The sequence below is a fragment of the Poecilia reticulata genome, linkage group LG4 (assembly GCF_000633615.1).
Source record: "Poecilia reticulata strain Guanapo linkage group LG4, Guppy_female_1.0+MT, whole genome shotgun sequence".
Lineage (NCBI taxonomy): Eukaryota > Metazoa > Chordata > Actinopteri > Cyprinodontiformes > Poeciliidae > Poecilia > Poecilia reticulata.
Genome location: NC_024334.1, coordinates 24475445 through 24494890, shown reverse-complemented (window position 1 = coordinate 24494890; position 19446 = coordinate 24475445). Strand labels below are relative to the sequence as shown.

The 19446-nt window shown below is 38.3% G+C and overlaps 1 protein-coding gene across 1 annotated transcript; it reads right to left on the bottom strand.

Moving 5' to 3' along the window:
* Window positions 1-970: 970 nt before the first annotated feature.
* rorca (RAR-related orphan receptor C a) lies at window positions 971-19158 on the bottom strand. The gene is made up of 10 exons (XM_008407079.2): window positions 18802-19158; window positions 11682-11767; window positions 11415-11556; window positions 10813-11253; window positions 10427-10548; window positions 9843-9975; window positions 6683-6790; window positions 6411-6521; window positions 4367-4479; window positions 971-4259 (listed from the first exon to the last, which is right to left on the bottom strand). Exons 1-10 carry the CDS (start codon window positions 18806-18808, stop codon window positions 4098-4100), a joined length of 1425 nt encoding a protein of 474 aa, XP_008405301.1. The 5' UTR covers window positions 18809-19158; the 3' UTR covers window positions 971-4097.
* Between the last annotated feature and the right edge of the window lie 288 nt (window positions 19159-19446).

Sequence of the window (19446 nt, the reverse complement as noted above, 5' to 3'; positions counted from 1 at the left end):
GAATAATTCAGATTTTATTTATATATTTTTTTCAAATATGCTCATAAATTATTCTTATCCTTCATCTTATCATTATTATTGTCTGCACAGTGGAACAGTTGGTTGCTCTGATGTCTTGGTCCTGGGCCTAAGTTCTTTCTCCATTAATCTTGCATGTTCTCTGTGTGGATTCTCTCTGGGTACTCTTGCTTCCTTTCCTACCTAAGGACATGTCTGGTAGGTCAATAGGTCTCTCTAAATTGTATTAGGCAAGTGTGTGTGTGTGTGTGTGTGTGTGTGTGTGTGTTATTGTACTTGACACATTGTAAGGACTATTTTCCAAACATATTATGAGGACCCACTGCACAAGCGTTGCCCAATCACAGGTCCCACGAGAAGACGTGTTGTTTCTGGGTTAAGTTTGTGGTTGGAAATCATCTTTAAAGTGTACAGCATAGAAATGAATCCTATTTGTTAATTTATTCATTCTTTTCACATATTCACATATTTTAGATAGTTGTGGTTTTTTAAAGGAAATGCTCTTTATTGTTTTCCAGACCTACTGAAACAATTTTTATTTACAAATCTACATTTTCTTTAAACCTGAACTTTAGTGCTGATTACAGTTTCTGCCAAGCTTAACATCTAACAAACTTAAGAATGCCACAAGCTTCCCACACTTAAAGAACTAGTTTGAGCTTTCTAGTTTTAGCTGTTAAAGGTCTTTCTGTCATCATATATTTCCAGGATCTTGTAAAATGTTATTGTCAGAGTTTAACGCTGTTATGGACAAACACAACAATAACCTTTTCTCTTTTCTTGATCTGTCTTGTAAATCTGTATTTCCAGGCTGTCGATGTGAAGAAAATAAAATGTTCTTTGCAGAAATATGTAATGCCCAAGGTAAAAGAAAATGATAAAAAATAATTGCATATTCAGCACAGCCATAGAAGCCATAACAAGAAAAGTAAGAAGAAACATGAGCAAATGCTTAATTTTACTTGTAAAAAGACTTTTATTACATTCTTGAATCCACATACAGTATCACCATTGTGCAACAACACTTCACTGTGTTAAAACCTTTTAGGCTTCACAACCAATGACATAAATTATTTCATATTAAAATCTATCTTGATTTAACAACAGTAATAATCTTAAAATAAAGTCAGAAGATTATAAACAGGAGGATCATGACGAATGAGAAACCTTTCGAGAGACATCTTTAAAAACTCTTTAAAAAAAATAGAATTACATCTCTCTGAGAGAAAAAACAAGGACACTAACCGATGCAAAAATAACAACAGTACAACAATGGAGGATAAAAATCAAGAAACAAAAGATCACAACAAAACCAACATAGAATTCAGAGATTACTATTGTTTTTGTTTTTTTTTCATCTCCTATTTAATCTATGTTTTCAACGAAAAAAGTCTTGCAATAATGATATCAGACATGGGGTAAAATCTTTGATACTTCTGTAATCAAACATTCACAAGAACATGTACTGTACACAGTGATCAAGGTTTAAAGGTCGTTTTTTTGTTGGTGCAAGGTGTCCGGCTAGCTCGACTAACTGCAGACGCTGTAGGACAGAGAGCCCAGCTATCTCCCTGAGTGAGTCTAAAGGGACATGAAAGTGCTGATCATAGGTCCCGCCCTCTGGGCTGTTTAAATCCTGCAAAATTTTATATATACATATAGAATTCTTTACAAACTACACGTTTAACATTCTCAGGCCTGAAACACAAAGCAGTGCACTTTGTTACAATCTTGTTAAATGCCATGTAACCGGATCGTCTCATCTGCAAAGGTAATCAGTTCAGTATTTGGTACATTATGCTATGAATAAGAATATCCGTGGAGCAGTGAGGTTATTAAGCTGGAGTGCGAGAGAAAAACATTTACTGTAATGCGCGGCAACTGAGGCCCGACATACTGAGAACAATGGGAAGGACATTATTGCACAATCCCACAATGCCACAATCTTAAGTACCGAAACGAGGGAGACGTCTCCCTTCATGCTGCATGAAATAACGAACGCTCAACAGCACTGTCCCAGCAGTGCTGAAGCCGACTCGGCTTAAAGATTACTCTGAGATAGACAACATCCAACATCTGTCATGTGATTGTCTTACGACTCCAAATATAGAGATTTAATTTAATTTCTCATGGCCCCTTTGGGCTGCTGGTACAACAAGATTTATTGTTTTACAGAAATCTAATACAGCCGTCGACTTCAAATGAAAAGTTTTCATGATGCCCGCAGGCATCTCAAGAGATCTAACTCAAGATAGATCTGTGTACGTCCGTCCAAGGCTTCCTGGAACTAAAGGCATACAGTGCTCTGAAATAAACAGAACAGCAGTCAAAGAGATGTCTTTAGCACAAAAAAAGATAAAGAGTTTTATTCAGTTTCTTTACAGATTCACCAGCATTATTTTTACTACTTTTGAGGCTCTCTTTGAATGCATACTGTACGTATTAACTCAGGGGGGTAGCTGCTGGCTCTGTCAACCCTGTGCTTTGCCATCTAGTGTTTGGAGAAGGTGAGGTAGTAAGGGAGTTGGTAGTAAAGGAATACAAGTTTCAAATCTCTGATCAAAACATTTAATTGGCCCAAACCCTAAAGCAAAGAGGCCGTAGGGAGCTTAAAGGACACTCCTGTCCAACATCGCCATCTCAAACTCTTTGTCCCTTCATTTATGGTTTATTATCTTTTCAGCTCGTACATTTCTAAACAGCTTTTGACCATTTTGGTTGAGTCTCAGTTGGAGTTTTAGTCAGTAAAAAAAAAAAAGAAAAAGAAAAGGATATTTGTGAAGAAAGGACTGAGATGTGGCACTTCCAGACAACTCTCCACAGTGGTCAGGGCTCTGCTCAGCCAAAGTAGGAGGGCGGTTATAGACTTTCTGTCTGGTTTAACATAGGTTTTACAGCTGGCAGTTTCACTGCTAACACGTAAAATCTTGTGCCAGGTTGGTTTATTTGGATCCTAGCAAGAACTTGTAAGTACTAATTAACCACATTCTTTTTTTGTTTTCATTTCTGCTACAATCGTTCTTCGAGAAAACAGCGGACCAGACGACGGGAGCAGAACAAAATGACTGCTATCTGGTATAAACTCTGCTCTTAATTTACACATTTTAGATGTTTCTATATATAAATATACTTTATATATAAAAAAGGTACATCTGAAAATACTTACACAATAACTCTGTAGTTACCTCACTTTCTAAGTGGCATTTGGAAAAGGGGAAAAGGGATTTGGACTGAGGTCATTAATTACATAAAAAACAAGCAACAACTCACAGTTCACTGACATCATATCTAAAGTTGTGCTCGTACAAACAACTGATCCAATTTTAGCGTAAGTGCTATGTTTTTGTGCTCTAGGTTAAATGTGTTTGTGGGTTTGAAAATGATTTACAATAAAAAAAAAATTTAAAAAACCCTTCCCGCTTCAGAGTTTGATCATGGTCCCTTTAAGCTTGTTCATGTTACAAAAAACAGCAATGTGTGGGTGCTACTTAAGTATACACAAAGAAGCAACAACTGTTTCTGCACTAAACTGAAGCAGGCATCATTACTGCTAATTTCCCATGAAGGGTGAGGATTTTACTATAGGTTCGTACATTCTAGTATACCATGAATGGTAAGGGGGAGGGGAGAGTACATTCAACAATTGCTTTCAGGGGCTGTGAAGGTAACAAAGACTACGCCAGAAAGGAATTAAACTCAACAAGCAGTTAAAGGTGACTTATAGAAAAATATTTTGTGAAAAAAAACAACAAAACAAAACAAAGCAACGAAAAAAAAAGAGCAATGAGGGCTACTGTTCAATAGTTTCTTCACTTCTTTACAAAGGAGGTAACGTGCACCGGCGACCCAGCAACTTCTCCCGTTTTGTTGAGTTAATAGGTTTGGCCTGCAAGGCGGTGAAAGCTACTCCACAGGGTTTGGACTTCAGAGGTGAGAGGAGTGTGCACTAAAGTGTAACGTGCAGGATTGTCATTGGGCTGGTTGGTTCTGCCGTATGACGGTCACCACATTTTCATCTTCCTCTTAACACACCGCAGTGTCACTATGTTTAATCACACCATTTTAGCTGAGAGGCTAAGCTAGCCCTCGGTAGAGTCCGGGAAGGTGATTTCGCTCCCAAAAACTTCCCTGTACAAAGGAGGGAAGGCGTATGCCGTCTCAGGGTGAACCAGACGGAAAAACTCCAGCTTATCTATGTGGAGGTTACAAATGGACCTCATCATGGGAAGCTTAGACACCATCTAGGAGGGAAGTACAGGAACAAAATACAAGTTAGTAGGAAAACAATAATAAAAAAAAGTCATACACATACAAACATTGAACAAATATAGCAAGAAAGTTTCTGTACCTTTGCTAGCTTCTCCTCTGATGTGCCCTCTTTTTGCAGGCAGCGCTGCAGACCCACATAAACTTTCTCCTGCAGTTTATGGATCTTCTGGACATCTGTCAGCCAAGGTCGGTCTGAAAAAGAAGAACACAGATTTGCTATTGTCTTGTTTCCAAAAACGATCTAGATACGCTTTATTTTGTGAAAAACATATATCCAGAATCTATGTTCAAATAAGCACTGTTATTGAGATGACCAATACTTAGGTAGAACTTGAAACTGTACTATTCTGTGTTTTCTCTTTACAAGGTGATCCGGAATTGAGTGCAGCTGGTGACATTACAAAAACCTCGACTTGGCAGGTACAAAATGGAATAAGTTGACATTTTTTGGAGAACCAAACATTGGCTATTTTATGCAGGAAACAGGTGCAACATTTACACTCAAAGGTAAGAGTTTGGTGACTGCTCACTCTGTTTAAATGTGTGTCTGCTTGAAGCTTCAGTCGGTATGGACACAGAGGACTGCCAGTCTTTGTGGGAGGAACATGATAATGTATTTCTGTCTTTAAACGTAACAATAACAATATAAACTGGAGGCTCTTACCCTACCAATTAAAACAACTGGATTAGGCCAAACTATTTCTGCACCTGGGTTCTGTTGTTACTTTGCTAAGCCTGCTTTAGTCCAGTATGGGTCAGCATTTACAACAAAAGAGGGTAGACAACTGAAGCTGCATCTACTTGCCTCTTGACTCTATCAGCATTATCAAACAGTTGTAATTATTTCAGTGACAATTTTGACAGCCGAAAAAAAAAAAACAGAATCAACGTATGCTGGTCAGAATTTAAAACATAGATTTAAAGGGCCAGTGTTCAGAGACAAATTTCAGAAGTCAGTTTTTTTTATGACAATTAAACTAGGAAGCTGTGTAAATAAGAACAGCTTTACTGGAAACTTGCCCATATTTAAATATGGCTTATATGAGCAAAGATAACAAGACGCAATTACACTGATGTAAATAAGCTGGCAAAGGGCAAGTTACAAATGCCACACAGTGATATAATAGGTTCATTGGAACATGACGTTGCGACCTACATTTTTTTTTTAAATGAACGTTGTTTTATAAACTAATAAAGTAATGAATGGCAACTAGTTCCTAATGGGACTGTGAAATTAGCTCTAAATACATAGTTGGGGAAATATGAACACGAACCAATTCAGTTTTAAACTTTGTGAACAGAGTTTATAATTAGTTATTGTTAAGAGTGAACAACAGTGTAAGGAACATTAATTTATTTTATTAGAACTGATATTTAGCAATTTTTAAAATGAAAATGTAAAACTGAAACTTGGATAAAGATATCCCGCATGAAACGTTATGTTTTCACACTTATATTTGGCGCTGAAAGGATAGTTATTATGCTTAACTGCGATCATTTTCATTTTTTAGCCAAGCCAATTTGTAAGAGTGGGTGTAAATAAAAACACCTCTGTTGCAACAACACCAACATACTTCCCTATTTCATGAAGTCATTTGAAAGTCTGAGGCTTGATTTACATGGTAAACGATGCCTAAGTCCGTTGCATGCACAGGTTAAAGTACACTCTTGTGCACAAAAAAAAATACATAAAAGCATGTATTGGCTGATAATATGAGTTTAAATATCTTTCTTCTCTTTGAAACTTTCCCAATTTCAGAAGAAAAGCTAAATAGCTAAACAAATGTAACACAATAAACACAAGAAAGTTCCCACGTCACTGCAGCTTTAAAAATGCTTGCGTGATAAAGAACTGACACCGTCTACGTCAATCAGATACGGACCTCAGTAGAAAACAACAAGGAATGATGAGTTCAACCGCACCATAATAATCCGGGCTTTAGTAGGCCTGTTTATGAATTGGTTGAGACAGTGTATAAGAATGCTGGTAAACCTAATGTTGCATAAAATACACTACACACCTTCAACCAGTAATTCTGACAGAATGAATCGACTAGTCAGTTACTAGTTACACTGGTTTAGCATTTACAGGAAAGTTGTAAAATAAGGTGCGGTAATCTAACCTGGTGACAGAAGGACCGCAGCACTGAACAGAGCCATCTCGTCCTCTGACATCTGTATTCGACTCAGAGTTTTTGCTAAGTCAAACACAGCATTCACAAGGTCATCACAGCCTAAAGAGGAAAGAGAAGCAAAACAATGTTTGACTATAATTGTTGTGACAGTTAAAAAGATGGGGGGGGGGAAATGACCTCAGATCACCTGCCCATCCTTTCATAATGTTTATGTGACTGAAAGACAGGGAAAGAGGAAGAAAGCCATTGCGCTGACTCACCAAGAGCTTTAAAAAGCTGAGCACTCGCAAACTTTCCATCAAAAAGCAGTGTATTATTGATGGGGTTGTAGGCTCGGCACATTCGGATCAGAAGGACATCCATGCACCCTATTGAAAGAAAGATGAAGAAAAAAGAAAACACTTCAGAGATTTCAAAAATTACACTGACTCTGAACACATATTGTTTTTAAAACAATGTTGATCTTTTGTTTTCTAGGCATGATCGTAGAAACTAAAAACCCTTTTCATGATAAGAGCCTGATAAACACATACGGCAGATCTAACAGATGCTATATTGAGCAAAAGCTGGGTGAGGAAGTATGTCCCAGGGCATTTCTGGGGCTTAGAAAAGGCTCCCTCAATGCTTGGAGTCAGGGCTTTGTGTCTCATTAAAATTCACCGGGGGATTGGTCCTCAAAACATTCAGAAGCTCGCCCAACACGCTCTTTTTTTTTTTTAATCTACAAGACCACTTGAAGGATAAGAACTACAGCACAGTTAAAGATAATAAGACAAACGATAATGCAAAAATAACTAACAGGATGCAAATGTTTAGTACAAGACTTTACCAGGCTCTGGATGCTACATAGAGCTTTCACGTTAGTTTTGTTCTGTGTTTAGTGATAGTAATTAATTATATAACACTGTCATTAAAGCAATGGCTCGTCATTTTTAAAGTGAGTTTCTTTTAAAAGGTTTTAAGCAGTTAATATATATCACTTTCAGTTGAAAACTATTGGTTTCCTAATGACTCCATGTTCAAACTGAGAGCACCATTATGCAATCTGCAACTTTACCATGTAGCCAAATCAAACACACCAAAGTACGTCTTTTGTTTACTGTTCTAGATACTGTGCTCTTCTTAATTTCATTTTGATTTAAATTTACATACTTATATGGCTGAGTAGTTCTCAGCGTTTTCTGGAAGTGCCATTTTGTAGTAGTACCAGTTTATATTTGTTTATTCACACCTTAATTCATTTTTTTCAGTTATAAAAATGTTTCCTGCTGCTTTGGGCAAGTTTAACGGTAACACCCAATTGTGAAATGCGCTTAAAGTGAAAATTAAATTGGTTTTTGGGTCTGACTTTCAGAGCAAAGCTGGCTTAAAGACAAATTCTTGGGTGGCGGACGCTAGAATACAACTCATTTAAAAACCTCTCGTCAGTCCACATTCCAGTTTCTTCTTGAGGCGTGGCACACTTAATTGATGTTTAGCAATAGATTTGCATGTAAAGCAATAAAGGAAGGCGTCAAAGTATTCAATAAAGTTGATCTCGTGCTTCAAAGAGTAAAGTTCAAAACAAAAAGACAGACTTCACTGTTTGATTTATGTGCTCAAATTGTTAACAGTGTAATTACGGTAAGTGTGGGCAGGTTACTGATATCCAAGTATAAAAATTACAGATTTAAAATCGCTAAAATATTTTCCTGTGTTGTTTTGCTGGCTTCTAGACCTTTTAAAAAAATCCTACAGGAAGTACTGACGTGACCTACGTCTTTCTCTGGCAGTAAGTAGCGTATAGTAACAAAGTGCTGCAGCTTCCCTATTTACTGCTGCTTCCTGCCAGTCAGCTGGTTGAAATACAACTATGCTACTTTCCTCATGGAAAAAGAAAGACAAATTCAGCCATTGAAAGTATGTTTGGTCACAACAAACACAAGCTATTATGGTGTGAAAGTCAAAGGACTGACATCCATCTCTCTTAAGGCACATTTCTATTATGAAACCTGAAACATTTTTTCCTGGAACTCTTATTTATCCTGACTGTATTTTAGTGACTGTTTCCACTGTGAAGGCCAAACAGGGACAGACGCTGAGCGGTTAATGGCTCCCACTGCAGCAGCGTTGTTCGAGGACTTGCTCGGTAAAATGAAAACAGTTTAAATTTCCAACGATAAAACTAGAACCAATGAATTTGTCAAGGCAGCTACATACTATAAATTAGGTAGAGTCTGCTAAAGTATTTGGTGTAAATGTAAGAAACTTCTGTGTTGTATTACTTTACACAAGAGGTGAAGGGAGACAACATTGAAACCAAGCTCTCAAGGAAGAAACCTATGAACTTGTCATACAATTAATATTTTGAAACTAGCATTACTGGAAAGTCACGGAAAGTTTGTAACATCACCATCATTAAAAAAAATAGTCCAAGTGATGTGACAAAGGATGTGACAAAGGAGCAAAATCCATAATTAAAAGCAGCAGTGCCTCCAAAATAGTTGTGGTTATTTTTATTTGTGCCCAAGAACATATCTATATGAGCGAAGGATTTACCCCCTCTTTCTCTACTGGCAACTGTAACCACACTTCTGTGATTTAAACAAATTATCTTTAAAGTTGCAAAGCATTTTCAAGTGACATAATTTAAAAACCATTTTTGCTTCCAGCTACAAAACTCCATCCAACAGGATGGGTAAGTGAAAATGTGCTACCTACAAAAGGTTCCCATGGACAAAGTTACTTTCGTGGTGCTATTTATAACTGCAACTGGTGTGTGGAGAGCAGCCAAATGGCCCAACAACTTATCTATTGCTTCAGCTTGGTATTCCTGTCTTGTTATATGTCAAACCAAAATCTGAAATATGCTACCACATTTTGCAGTTTATGTATTATATTCAAAATGACAAGTCTGATCATATTACAGCTGGATAATGTGGTTGAAAAACTTATCACAATATAAGCATTTCATATCAGTCACATCAACTTATGCAAAGTTTTTATAACTTTGAATAAAGAGCAATTTTTTCTGCAGTTATGAGACCCGGTGGCAAAATCTGAACCTCGAGCTGTGACTCAACAAGTTGTTGCTAGGTAACCAAAGAGTGAATGAGTTAGTTGATGCCACCCGCTTTGCTCAGGTCGCAGTGAGAAATTGAGGAGCTAAAACCACACATGTCACATGTATTTTCAAACCCTGTGAATCTCATCCCAGCCCTTGCCTAGTTATGCATAATTACTGAAGAAATTGTGATGAAAACAAAGCTGGATGTTCTTTGGAGAATTAGAAACTATGCAGCTTCTTAAGCATGTGCAGCTGTTAATCTGTGTGGAGGTCCACCCCTCTTAGACTAGTGTGACAACAACTATAGTTGTTGCAACTAAAAGACGGGGTGTGATTTTAGCCTGGAGGGATGTTAACTCGCATCATGCACTGACCTGCTTTAAGTAGAATAATCTGATCATTCTGACAGAGGTCCATGAAGCCAGAGATGCGCTTGGCAAACTCCACCACATACTGAATTGCGTTGGTGATGTGAACCGTGCACTGTTGCCACATCACTTCGGCTGACTGAAAGAGGGGAAAAAAAGAATTATGCAGAGAGTTTCTTTTAGGACAGCAGCTGTTGATGAACAGGTTATGTTTCATTGTGTACTTTTGAGTCTAGCTTATGTTCAATTAACTAGCCTGAACAAAAGCATAACCAATTAAACTTGGTATTTCACCGTGTGGCCCAACAGAAACTAGAAAGATTTCACGTGACATGTGATATGATTTGAATTATGATTGTTACTCAGTCGGTGAACACTTGGTTTATGTCTATTGTTAAAAACAAAACGAACCTGAAGTTAAGGACAACCAATGATTTAGATCTGACAATCATATCTTCCCAAATGCAGACATCTATTTATTTTATGTTTTGTTTCTCTAAATTTCACTCTTTTATTCCATGCAGTGCAATACGGGTTCTATTTTAATCTGTTTGGAGACAATGATCAACAATAGTGAGTCTCACACTTACTTTGGTCTGGTACGAACGAGTCTCTTCTGGATTATAGATGTTCCATGCCATCCTCTTCAGCTCCTCTGTGCTGTACTGGCTTGTCTCAACATGGGACTTCACTACACTCTGGATTATACGCTCTGAATGGAAGAAAACGGCATTTATTCATTCATCCGCAGAGACTTCTTTAAGATTCGTAACCTTTTCAGTACAAAACAACAGTTGCTCTGTTATTGTTTAAGAGTTGATACAGTTAGGAAAGAAGAAAGTGGACATATATCACACCTAATGTTGTCATTGCAATATTTACCAATATTATCACCACTGCAAGATGTTCTAATATACAGTCTTACTTTTAAGGATGTATTCACATTGTAAGCAGCACAAATGGGGTTACTACTGACCTATTTCCAGCAGGGAGCAGCCGTCTGGCAGAGGGTTGAGGATGGCATGAGAGAAGAGTCCAGAATCATGCAACAGCTGGTACTCGTGTTTGATGCTGTGGTTGCCGTCAACAAAGTCCAAGCTGGTCTGCTCCGGAGAGCTCTGAGAGGACGAGCTGCTCCCTGCGCTTCCTCCCAGCATTTCCAGGCTGTAGTAATCTCCGCCTGCGTCCTCCGGGGTGAGGGGCAGGTCAAAAAGTAGGCCCTCCGGCAGGGTCGTGATGTCGTCCAGGTCGCTGAGTGTGGCGCTGGAGCCTCTTCTGTAGGTGCGGCCGTGCTCTGCCAGGTCTCCATTCTCCTCGCGGGAGCCGACTCCAGCGCATTCCTGTGACTGCTGGTGCTTCTGGACCTCTGCGTACAGGCTGTCACGCTGCTTTTTGGACATGCGGCCAAATTTCACTGCTGCAGCCGGAAAGCACAGAGATAAAACTTCTTAACTCAAACAGTAGTCCATAAAAGGACAGCATGCAGTCACGGTGATAAAAAAACAAACAAATAAAACCCAGAGTGGGGCTAGTGGAAACTTTGAGTTAATTAAATATAAATTGAGGGAGTGAACTCACCGTCACGGCTCATGCCGAGAGCGAGACACTTCTGCAGCCTGCAGTGCTGACAACGGTTACGGTTGGTCCGGTCAATCAGGCAGTTCCTTTGTCTTGAGCAGGAGTACATAGCATTGTTTTGCTGGCTGCGTCGAAAGAAACCCTGCAAAAATAACAATTGCAAAAACAAAATAAGGTACCAAATAAATGTTGCAATGACTAAGTAGAGTTTTTTTTTTCTTCTGTTCTTTACAGAAATATTCCTAATGAAATTGCTTATAAACTCACCTTGCAGCCTTCACAGGTGATAACACCATAGTGGATGCCTGATGATTTATCCCCACAGATTTTACAGGGAATGACTTCTATTTGAGCTGAAGACAAATAAGAAAAACACAGGTTGTTAGGTAATAAACTGAGATTTTATTAAGGAAACTTTTTGATGCTCATATTTGTTGGACTTTTTCTACTTTTTAAAATTCCTGAACACAAATACTTACATAAATTAAAAAAAGAAGAATATTAAATCTGCTTAAAAATTAAATGAATTAATAATTATTTGTTTTCATGCTCCAACTAAAGTCTCTTGAAAGTGCTTGAAGCACAGATAAAAATCAACATATTTTGCAGAATGTGTCACTACATAAACAGACAAGGTTTACACTGAAACACTGAGTTACAGATGAAAATGACATTTTCTTTTAAGGGCTGCCTTCAGTATTTGTCAATAGGTCCATTCAGCCATATCAAATGAAGTTGGCAGATTACACCGAATCAATATTTGCTTTGGACAGCCAGCCATGTTGATTTTTAATTCAAACAAGCCCTCCACCACCTTGCATTAGCAGCACTTGGAACAACCCGAATCTTCCCAGAAACAAAAAAAAAATCTGATCCATTTCAGGTCAAATGTTATCTATCATTTGCAATAGTGTTTGACATGTACCTCCTAATAATGAGACAGAACTGACACTGTGCGGAAGGATCATAAAGAAACCAGACGAGTGTTATGAACACACATGACAAATAAGTATACATTATACATGTTGTGTTCATTATGGGAGCCTGATCCTTCTTACTCAAGAACAGCCTGTTCTTTTCATTATGTTGTTTATCTCAGTAGCTGGGCCTCCTCAACCCCAGAATAGCAGGTCAATTGCATTAGCCGAAGCCGGGGGTTATAAAGTTTCACATCGCGCGCTCTCTCTCCCTCCTTTGCACGCCGCCTCTCCTCCTTCAGGGCGAGCTAACATGTTCGCAGGTTAACAAAGAGTGATGCCAAGTGGAGTCCTGTTGAGTTTGTGACGCTAAAATGAGTTGCTGTCAGGATCTTGAAATCTTAAGAAATACAAAGGTTGCACCAATTTTAGGCCAGGCTATATATAGGGAAATTATAAATACTTTAACGTTTAGTTTAATAAATGAATTAAAGATAGACAACCAATTGGTGGTTTTCATTTCACACTCTACCTTCTCTGCTCTTCCTGTTATCTTCTCCTTGGAGACATGACCACACAACAAAAGCATTTCTACATATAAACAAATTTTTATTAGATTTCTTACTCTTTTCATCAGACAACTTGGTCAAGTCCTTAATTAAAATAAATAAATAATTAATTATTTTGCCATGAACATCAGTTTCACATAAAGCCACTCACCAACAATGAGATGCAGTTTTAGTGGCGATTTCAGTCATAGACCTAGTTTAGCTCTGAACGTAATTGTTCAAAAACAAAGCCCCCATTTAGCCCTTCATTTATGTAACCCGGAAATAACTGGCAATATGTGGGACACAAAACTCCAAACTATTAATAGTGTCGCTCCAATAAAATCTACAATGGTTCCAAAATCCCACACAGAGCAATTATTGTGTTATTATGTTTGTAACTGTACTTTTTATATGTATACGAACTTTTATATATACACATACATACACACACATGCACACGCACACACACGTTAGCTGAATCAAATAAAAAGAACCAAAAGATAGTGTCATTTCCTAGTCATGTGAACTGATTTTTCATTGGTTATGATTTTTATTGATAGTTTTGTGGGGTTGTTTTAGAATTTTTACTTCAAAAAGCAACCGGCTGCAGGGTGGATGCCTGGACCTTTGATTGCTACCATGTTTTGCAAGATCTCATACATCCAGAAGTGCAGTGTGTGCCAAACCAACACTAAAACCCTTTGCTAGGTCACACAGCGTATTAGGTAACCCGCTAAATCACAAAATAGGATTTAACTGGTCTTCACAGCTCTTCAGAAAATTGCTTTTTCTATGAATGCCCTTTTATAAAATACAACTACCCAATCACATGAGTCACTCCGTGTGGGGAAAGATGTGCGTCATGGACAGAGGGAGAGCAGAAGATGTCAGTGACTGACATTGTTCTGAAAACTCCGACTTAGGGGGCTTATATTTGTTCACATTTCATTTCTAACATAACTTGTCTTTCTTTTGAAGAGCTGGTTCCAGCTCGAAGAATCTTCATTTGCTTGAAGTCCTTGCAACTGAAATGCAACTGAGTGATATAAATAAATAAAGGCCCATGGAAAAAAAAAATCCCTTTCTCCATTGCTCCCTTTTGTCCCTCCTCCTCCCTCAGTGGCTCTCCCCCACCCACCCTCTTCAGTCTGTTATATAACTCCCATCTGGTGCATTCCGTGAACACACTCATTCAAAGGTGGTTGTCCTGGCAACAGTGCCACAACCCTCCCTCGTCTTGCCGCGCTCCTATTGGCCAGCGAGCGAGAGCTTTGTTCCTGAGACTGGCAGCCTCACCTGCCAGTCAGCTGAGTGGCACAGTCAGGACCAGAGAGCAGGAATTGCTCCACTGACACACTTTCCACTGAGCAAAGAGGGGGGCGGGCTTGTGAGAAGAAACACAATCTGGCTTCTTGCAGCTTTTAAGGTGGAACCAAATCTGACTCACCCTTTAAAGAAGGAGAGAATAGATGCTTTTATTGTTTGCAAAAAGAGCAATGCACGGTTTACTCAAAGAGATGTAGCAGTAGTGAGGAGGAGATTTTTTTTTTTTTTACTAGCGAAGAACATCTGGAGATAGATGTATGGCCATTACTACAGTAAGTTACTGACAGGAGGACGGATATAGCTCATAGCTGTTCAGCTTGTTGCAGCACGTCAAGTATTTGCGTGAAACCTCAGCTGTGTTTGAGCTCTACCGCCAATCTATTTCTACTCCACTGAAATATGAGCCCAGAAATTTCTTGGACAGTTCTGCTCTACTGGCTAATAAATGTTGCACACCATAGTCCTGTCCTTAATTACTCACTGTTTGGTGTAAATACATTAGGTTTGCAGAGCATTTGTTGCATCTACTGATATCTAAACCAGTGAAGCGTGTGACATTTAATGTGATATGGGTGTTGCAATTCAGCTTGGACCTGAACAAAAGCTCCTTTATCCATGGGGAAAGCTTATCTGGAAAACCTTGTTAATCTTTTGTCACAAGAAAAAAAGGAAAACCCAATTTATTTTTGTTTACTCCTTTAAAGCCTGATACAAGAAATAACAGAAATGGGGAACTTCTAAAAGCATTTGATGGACCTTTTAAATGGAACAAACAACTAAAACGTTATTAATGAATGTCTTCCTTTTTTGTATCACAATTGATACTTTGGGTGTTTTTGGTAATATGTAAAAAGAAGGAGGAAAACATGCCGCAAAGGAATCAGACCCCTATGGATGGATAGGGGGAACTCATAACCTCCATAATATGGTGCATCTGCTATAAAGAACTTAATACGCAATACAAATACAAATAATTTTTTGTTGTAGAAGACTCTTTATGTTTTAAAAAGTATGTGCTATTTCTTTTCACTATACCAGAAGAAAAACTTCACTATAATCTGTTCTTCTTAGATGCCAACTTGGATGTGCATCTTCCACCAGGTTTTAAAGGACAAACACAAGGTTTCTGATTGAGGGGGTTGTCAGAAAACCACCTCCAACACAGTTAAACAAATTGAGGACTCAGAAACAGGTGTATCAATAAACATGCATTTTGCAACACAACTGTTGTATGAATTAAGCGAATAGCTGTAGGCTATATACAGTACAACATAATAAGGGAAATTGCTGAACTAAGGTCATGTTTCTGCCAGTAAGTCATTCAGTGTGTCAGCATTTATCATCCTCTGTGCTGTGAAACTTCAGCTTGTGAGACTTTGTCCTCTCATTCCAGGTAATCAAACTGGGTTCAATGTCCTATTTACCTAGCGTTTTACAGCTATCTGATATAATCTTTATTTAACGTAAGTTTGTGAGAACTTCTGGAACCTTTATGGAAGTGCTATTATATATCAAATACTAACACTGAAACCGTTAGCACAGCAGGATTTTGAAAAAAAAAAAAGTTATTCACACCTGAGATATTAGTGTGTCCACACTTCTTTTTTGTTCTGCAAGCACAGGTTCTCCTTTGTGACTGGTGCTCTGCACATTTCAGTGTACAGTGAGTTTTCTCTTGTTCTCCTAGCCAGAGAGAACAGGTAGCACAATATGTCCTCATACTACACTGCAAAAAGTCCCCTTTCAAAAACAAGAAAAAAAAGTACAAAAATAGGGTATAATTTTCTTAAAATAAGAAAAATATTCTTACATAAATCCCTCTTGGTGAGAAAAATTATCTTGTCAGAAAGAAAACAAGAAAAATCTCCTTAATTTAAGATATTTAATCTTACTAAGATTTCAGTTTTTGCAGTGTAACCACAGGGCCTTTAAAAATGTACAACAGGTGTAGGAGTTTCATTGGCAGACACAACACAAGTGGAACGAGAGGCTTTTGCGTGGACTCCTGCACGATTCTGCTTTCATGCACAATTTGAATATTTCTGTGTGGAATGCTTCATTTAGCAGGAAATGTGTTTGTGGTTAAAATTAAATGATAAAATCAACAGCTTTGCATTATGTGCATCAAACGCAATGAAAACAAGCCGAAAGGACATTTTTATTTATCTTTTATGTATCTTCTCACTAGCTGATTCCAATGAATTTTTCTCACACACAATAAAAACCTACTTTCTTGATTTGTTTCTTTAACAATATACCGTACATGCTGCCAAGAACTCAAGCCACACACAATTTTATCCTACACCACTGTGAACAGAAAATAGACCACTTTCGTTCGCCTATGCTGTGTATAGTTCAAACCAAATGAGCTTCTGCAACACCAAAACAAAACCAGACTGGGGAATCCAGTTCACAACATGTATCTTTTTTGCGTTCTGCAATAAACCACAGAAACACATACCAGTGTGTACAACTGCACCAATTACTGTCACCTTGAATTAAAATCTCTGTGTTTGTTTGGGTATCATTGTCTTTATGCATACTTTGAAAAAAAGATACATAATATCAGATATGACACCACAATAAGACATGAAGAGCCTAAGCAAAATTTCAAAGACAGAATGTGTTAGGTAATCACAGCCTGCAGTCATAATACCAGATAATGCATTGATACCTCCTAAGATTCTTGTGTGAAGAGTCTCAGCTTCACATAGGGGCAGCAGAATCTAAGCATGCAGTTGTCAGAGAGAAAGGGCACCTTGACATATACTGTAACTTGCTGTGATCTTCCCCAAGGCTGTTTTCTCAACAGATAGTGGCTGTGAGGCTCAGCTCAGCACAGTGATGTCCTTGGAGAGCAGAGAGAAAACTCTCCTTCTTGAAACCTAACACACTAACTGTGGCTTACTGTGCTTCTTTAAGGATGAACAGTAAGAATGTTGTTTGGCTTAGTCTACTTGACTCTACTGGCCCACAGTTACTTAACCTCTTTATGCAGGAGTTTACATAAATAATGCCTTAATAAACTAGTATCCTTTCCACTTACTTTAGGTAACTATTTTCCCCAAAAAATGTGTTTTTTTTTTTTTTTTACTTTTGAAAAGAAATGTGATATTTTATTTTACAAAATCCAATTGAGAAGCAGTGTTATGGTTGTAACCTTAGCTGGCAGAGGAAGCTCAACTGAGCCCTGCTGTGCTTCATATGTGGGCTTGCTGTGCCCATATCCTGCTTGTCCCAGTGGTGCATGATGGTCTATAACATCACGGCAAAACTGAACCAACTTGTAGATTTCGAGCAAAACAAAAAAATATTTTTATCTAAACATGCACTGATCAGGCTTTTATGGGATAGTACTGTCCTTCTTTTTACTAAGTACTAAACCGCACAAAGGAAAAATGTGAAGTAGATTATTTGAGAGAGGTAGTAGTTTGTAATTTACAGAATGGGAAGGAATTAAGAGTATTATTATTCATGTCATAAAGCATATGTTAATTAAACTTAGTTTTTAATAGTCTACTTCATTATATTTCAGTATGAGTACTTAATTTTGGTGCATTTAATTAATGCATCTCTAGTTTAATTGACATTTCTGTGTTCACTACAAATATACCTGATTTTACATAAAGGATTTTGCGAATTAAAATATTTTGAACATTTTATTAGTTCTCCAGCACATGCTTATACGATTAAAATTTATGCTTTTACCTATTGGGGACAAACACTCGCAAGCACACGCAAACACACGCACACATAAACACAAAGACTTGCTGTAATCTTCAATGACATAACTAGGTCAATGGAGCACCTCCTCTCCCTCTCCCAGTGAAACTGCTGATTCTGACAACAAAAACACTCTGATGTATTATTTTAGCTACATCCCATAAATAAAACCAGCATCTGTGAACTTTTATGAACATAAAACGAAATTAGCTTTTTAAACGAACCAAAGTAAACTTGCTGAGCAAACTGAAAAAACTCATGCCTGAATCACAAATAACTAATCTGGCTTTGAAAACTCTTAATTTAAAGTTAAAATTAGGCAAACAAAAACGTCTCTGGAAACGGACTAGCCTATTTAACTTGAACAATCCCTGCCAGCAGATATTATTAATGTGCCTTGACAGCCCATGAATCACTCTGCTCACCGCCTCCCTTTCCTCAGTCTTACATAACTGGAGTCAATGGCTTACTGGTTGAAAAAAACAAAAGAGCAGGACCAATGCTGTAACATATATATTTATTGCCACCAACTCAAATTAAATATTATGGAACGCAACAATTTGTGACAGAATAACTACCAACATGTTAACGCTATAATTTATAACTAGTCGATAAACGCATAAAACACAGTGTACTTTTGAGAATTTATATTTCTCGAAGAGGAGAAGTTGCTAAGCAAAGTCTGTAAAATGAGAGTGATAATTTACTATAGGTTGTTCATTTCTGCTTGATCTCACAGCAAGCTCGCGGTCCACGCACTTCGGGCTCCAAAGTAGCGCCTGCTGAAAAGTTGCTTTGTAAACAAACCTGGCGTGGCAGGTTTTCTGCTTAAACTGAAGCAAATTTACAGCAAAAATCTCAGCCACTCACCTCTCATGTCTTCGGTGAAGTTTAATCAACTCTCCAGGGCATGTAACTCCAAGTGGAAAAGAAGCAAGAAAGCACAGAGAGCGACGGGCATTTATTCACTTCAAGCAGGATAAGCTGAAAACTGCCACAATGCCAAATCCTTTTTTTTTTACCCTCTCTTAACTCAGTCTGGCCTTACTAGCGTATAAATCAACGATGCCTGTTTGTTATATGCTACTTGCAGCTGAGATAAAACTAGATGTGTTAAAACGAGCGGTGGCGGCTCTTCTTCTTCAAGCTCTCTCCTGCTCCGCTGCTCGCACTAACCCAGTTTCAGCGCGTGGACTACACATGATCCTCATCCCGCGGTCCGCCCGCCTCGTGCCCCGTGAGTTGACGCGCGCGCCACCCCCCCTACGTGCTTTAAGGAGGCTCTCGCGTGCGTGGGAAAGTGTGGCAGTGTGTCAGTTCAGAGCGGCAGCCACCCAGCGTGGGAATTTAACTGCAATAATAAGCGTCTATTTCTTTCCCGGTGGATCGTTTACATGTTGCACACAGCGAGGTTTTAATACTCCTTTACTTAATAAAAATAACTTCTCCATGGCGGCCTCCATGGGTGTTACATTCGTTGACAAGAGACAAAAAACAAAACAACAAAAAAAAAAA